Below are 4,823 nucleotides of genomic sequence, written 5' to 3' on the forward strand. Positions count from 1 at the left end.
GCAAACAAGAGGCTGGTACGTGATGCGGTGCACATGCATGCTTGGATGAACGACGTGGTGGGTGACCTATGCACGGAGGGTCTTACCCAGTTCATCGGGCTTTGGGAGATCATATCGGAGGTTCAATTGGATGCTCAAACTGAGGATAGCCCCATTTGGGCTTGGAATGTGTCAGGAGTCTACACCGCATCTTCCGCATACAAGATGCTTTGTGAGGGAGGAGTTAGATTCCACTCTTTCGGAGCAATCTGGAAATGTTGGGCGCCACTTGCGTGTAAAATCTTCATGTGGTTGGCGGTGCAATACCGATTGTGGACGTCGGATAGAAGGGCGAGACACGGTTTGCAAGACCAAACATCAAAATGCTACTTCTGCGACCAAGAGGAAGACACGGTCGACCACATCTTGCAGCAATGTGTGTTCTCAAGGCAAGTGTGGTACAGATGCATGACCAGGATGGGATTGAGGATGGAGCTTTGCCCTACATACGAGTCTCGCTTGGTGCAATGGTGGACGGAAGCTAGGAAACGCATACATAAGCAAACACGGAAAGGATTTGACACATTCATGATGCTCATCTGCTGGACACTTTGGAAGCAGAGGAACGCGAGAATATTCGGATCGAGCCAAATCAAGAACGAATGGGAGACCGTGGACTTGATCTTCGACGATTTGAGGACTTGGGCTACGGCAGGAGCATTTGGAGGACGATCGATACCTGAGTAGTAGAGTAGCATTAGGAGTGGGGTGGAGGCTTGGTTGGGGTCGGTTTGTGATCTCCAACTAGCGCATTTGTAAAACTCTTGTAAATATTTTTCTCCCTTCTATAAAGCTATGGTACGCCTTTGGCGTACCCTAAAAAAAAGTTCTTTTTGCATGCACTGTTAGATCACGATTGACACAACTTGAACAAAATCTGAAAAAAAACAAGGATAACTCTTCTGCTTATGTATTTTGTCCACTCATTGTTTTTTTTTCGTGCAAACTTCTTGTGTGATTGATTCTATTCTGTATAATGCTACTCAGTTGTGAAACAGACGCGCTAAGTGGATGGAGCATCTGTAGATGTCAGAGGGTGCAAGGGGAGGGAGTTTTAGTACTTACAGTAGTACTGATTATGGCCATCGATCTTGTGGGTTCCTTCGTACTTCCTCCGTCCGGAAATACTTGTCGTAGAAATGAATATAAATGGATGTATCTAGAACTAAAATACATCTAGATATATCCATTCCTCCGACAAGTATTTTCGGACGGAGGGAGTACCTTGTTGGCAAAATGCATTTCCCACAAGACCTATATTTCTCCTTTCGTAGCAGCCTTGCAACGTGTGTGTAAATCTAAGCAGTAGAATGGAGTTGGTTTGGTATACGGCTAGGCAAACACAAATGCAGAACAGAAGAGATAGCTAGCAACCTGAAAGCAGAAGCAGTGCAGATGGCTTAAAGCAGGCGCGGTGCAGCAAGGATCACTGGTAATTTTTCTTCCTTGGAAAGCTGCTGTTCGTGCGCAGTGGAGCTTTAAGCTGGTTGTTGTGTTGAGAGCTTCAAGTTCTGAAGTCTGAACTCGCAGCTGCAGACTGATTTCTCCATCAACTGGGCATGGCAATTCTGAAAGGCGCAAACTTGTCATACCGAATCGGCTCGTTCCCCCGGCCCTCTTCGCCAGCGCCAAATGCTATACGTATCTAGACAACAAATGTAAGACAAGTAATTTGAGACGGATGTAATACTAATTTGGAGCCCGAAATGCTGCACACGTTCCGGTTACCACTCACGTGGTTAGGCAAATCAGCAACAGCACCCACCTCTGTCCGCATGCACCTGGATCCTAGCGGCCGGGCTCAAGCAGAGTAGCTGTGATCTACTTGTTCCGCGACCCAGCCAGCCTGATCCTCCCCACTCTCCAGGGTCTCTGCTCCATTGGACTAGTTGGAATCCCGCACATGATGCAATGGACGGCCTACTCCGGTCCAGGCTCAAGTACAAGATTATTATCCTGGTCACGATAACCCGTATTTTCAGTCGCCTTTCCACCCCACGGCGTCTCCTTTTCCCGCAGAAACGTAGTCATCCACGAACCCTATGCGCATGTCACCGCCCACAAAACTCCATGCAACACCCACTTTGATCAAGTGCCATCACACACACATGTTCCTCTCCTTTCCGAATAAATAACAAGTGATGTAACAGTACAAATGCTGGCCAAGTTGTATTGCGGTACGCAGCATGCATGTGCCGACTTTGCTTTGATGTGATTAGTTTTGGTTTGTGCAGTGGTAGTAATAATATGTGTCAACTTGCCGTGGACAAGTGCTAACTGTCCAAGCCCCATTTTGACCCCCAAGCTCTTGCAGCAAATGCTGTCCATTGGGCAGTGCAACCTACTCCTCACGTACTATATTCTACGTAGTTACGTTTCCTTCCTACCCTTGTCCTCGCGCGGCTGTGCCGTCCGTTATATAGACGCCATGGCTGTCACCACCAGGCGGCCATTGGCACTGCTCATCTCTCGCTCTCTCTCTCTTTCCCCACCTCTGCTCACGCACCCAAAGCACAGCCACAAGTTCACGAGCCGGCGCACGGCAAGCAGCAGAGAGACGAGAGTAATGGGCAACGCTCTGCCGTGCTTGGTCGACCAGGGCGTGAAGGCTCTGCCGGCGGCGGCGAAGCCCAGGCGGAGGATGTACTCGCTCCAGCTTCTCATGAAGGTCCTCCACACGATGAAGAAGACGACGCGCGGCAGCAAGATTGGCGGCAAGTCCTCGCCGGAATCCGAAGTAGGTGGGGCGGGCGTGAAGAGCATCAAGGCCTCCCCGAGACGAGCGGCGGCAGGTCGTGGTGGCGGTGGCCAGAGGAAGGGCGTCGTGCGGGTGAAGGTGCTCCTGAGCAAGGAGGAGGCGGCGCGGCTGCTGTCGCTGACCGTCGGGGGCCAGAAGACGGCGGCGCAGATCGTGGCCGAGATCAAGAGGATGGAGGCGCGCCGCGCCGCCGCCAATGCCGCCGCGGCGGCCGGGTGGCGGCCCGCGCTGGCGAGCATCCCGGAGGAGTCGTCGTAGGTGCACCGTGCACGTACGTGTGTTATCATGTAGCGTCGTGTCCTTGAGAAAGCGGGAAGAACAGCGAGAACGGAGGGAGATTTGGGCTGAGAGGCGAGCAGGCGACGCCGGAAGCTCCCCCTCCCATGCATCATCCGTATGCTGATGCTGATGTTGATGCTGGTGTGTGTATATAGCAGCTTCCCTATTTTGAAGCTTCTCTTCTGCTCCCCCATGCTGTTCATCCCGATCGCTTCTTGTACTGCTCCCTCGATCACCATCCCAAAGAAATGGAATGAAATTTCGTTTTCTTCGTAGATCATTCGTGCTAATCCATGTGTATTTCTTTTGAGTTGGCTGTGCGTTTTCTTCTAGCAAGATAATGACGAACATTATTTCAGATTAAGTATCTGGCCTTTCTTTCTCTGTCAGCACGCACTGACAGAACTGGCTACGTACTGGAAACATTTTTCTAAACGGATGATCGATGCAGATGGTGTCCTACACTACACATCACACCACATTTTGTTCACATCCACGAAGCATTACACAGCATATTTTGCAGAAAACAATGGAGAGGAAGCTTGCGATCGAGGTTGCTGCTCCGAAGGTGGATCATTTGTTGGTTACGATATGGCAAACTTAATAATGCAGCGGCCGGATGGGTTTTTGTCCTGGAACGCAACTCGTGCGACGGATTGGTTGGGGAGCTTGATTGGCGGGCGCCCCATGTGCAGTGGTTGCTGTTCTCTCTCTCTCTCTCTCTCTCTCTCTGCTAGGCCTAGGCGGTACGTAGTGGGTTTGGATGACTGAATCGGTTGCATATATAAACCCCAACAAATCCCTTTTTAGAAAAATATGAAATAAACAACCACTCCTTTCTTCTTCTTCTTCTTCTTCTTCCAAATTGGAATAAACAAGTGCAGGGCGCTCGCGTTAGTGTTGTGGTTGAGTTGTGGTGGACGGCGGTCGCCTCGCGAAAATGTTGTTTATTGAGAGATATTTTTCCACGTTTTGTGTTTTTAGCTGGAAGATATTGAGCAAAATGAATGTGCGTCGCACATTTCGGTGCAAGATCTTGTAGATTGGTTGGTTAAAGTATCTACGGCCAGACTTCGCAAATCCAGCTCTTTATACGCCTCGGGCGCGTCCGCAGACAGCCCCCGCGATCCCTCATATGGGCTGCTACACATTCATATGTTTTAAATGCGGAGCCTCAAATCTATACATGTCAATCATACGATACAAATTGTCCGAATTCAATAGTTAAAAAAAAGCAAATAAAATCATAGTTCAACAATCCCGACATGCCAAAATGAAATAAATATTTGATCATGATGAATGCCTCGCTTGCTAGCCGGATCACTCGTCGGACGCCCTCCATGCCACCTGCTTCGAGACCATCCTTGCTTGCTGCTCCGCCTGCATGCTCCACCTGCATCCTTGCCGCATGCTCCGCTGTCGCCCTTGCCGCCTCGTACTTCCAACGCTCGTTTTTCTCCTTCTCCTTCGCAAGCATGCCATATGCAAAGTTGATCGGACAGGAGCAACAAAAACATACCGACTCTTGTTGTGTCATTCTGTCGAACAGGTCATGGGCAGCCCGGGCGTCTCCAGTACCCGTGCTCATCCGTGCCTGAACGAGCTGTGACGAATGACATACGTCCACTGCCGGCATTGTGTGGGCGGAAAGCTCTCCGGGATGCCCCAACCGGCCGCCGGATCCTCCTCTGTCTTGGTTCGATGGCGCAACCCGCGTCGACGGACGGATGGATGGGGTGTGGGGTTC

General features: G+C 50.5%; 1 protein-coding gene across 1 annotated transcript; it reads left to right on the forward strand.

Moving 5' to 3' along the window:
• The first annotated feature begins 2,429 nt into the window (after positions 1 to 2,429).
• On the forward strand, positions 2,430 to 3,351 carry LOC123058140 (uncharacterized). The gene has a single exon (XM_044480962.1). The coding sequence runs from the start codon at positions 2,468 to 2,470 to the stop codon at positions 3,053 to 3,055; it is 588 nt and encodes a 195-aa protein (XP_044336897.1). The 5' UTR covers positions 2,430 to 2,467; the 3' UTR covers positions 3,056 to 3,351.
• The last annotated feature ends 1,472 nt before the right edge of the window (positions 3,352 to 4,823 follow it).

Source organism: Triticum aestivum, chromosome 3A, assembly GCF_018294505.1.
Source record: "Triticum aestivum cultivar Chinese Spring chromosome 3A, IWGSC CS RefSeq v2.1, whole genome shotgun sequence".
Classification (NCBI taxonomy): Eukaryota; Viridiplantae; Streptophyta; class Magnoliopsida; order Poales; family Poaceae; genus Triticum; species Triticum aestivum.

Bases quoted from the DNA above. Each gene is read 5' to 3' on its own strand.
- LOC123058140 (XM_044480962.1), top strand. From the start codon at position 2,468: ATGGCTGTCACCACCAGGCGGCCATTGGCACTGCTCATCTCTCGCTCT.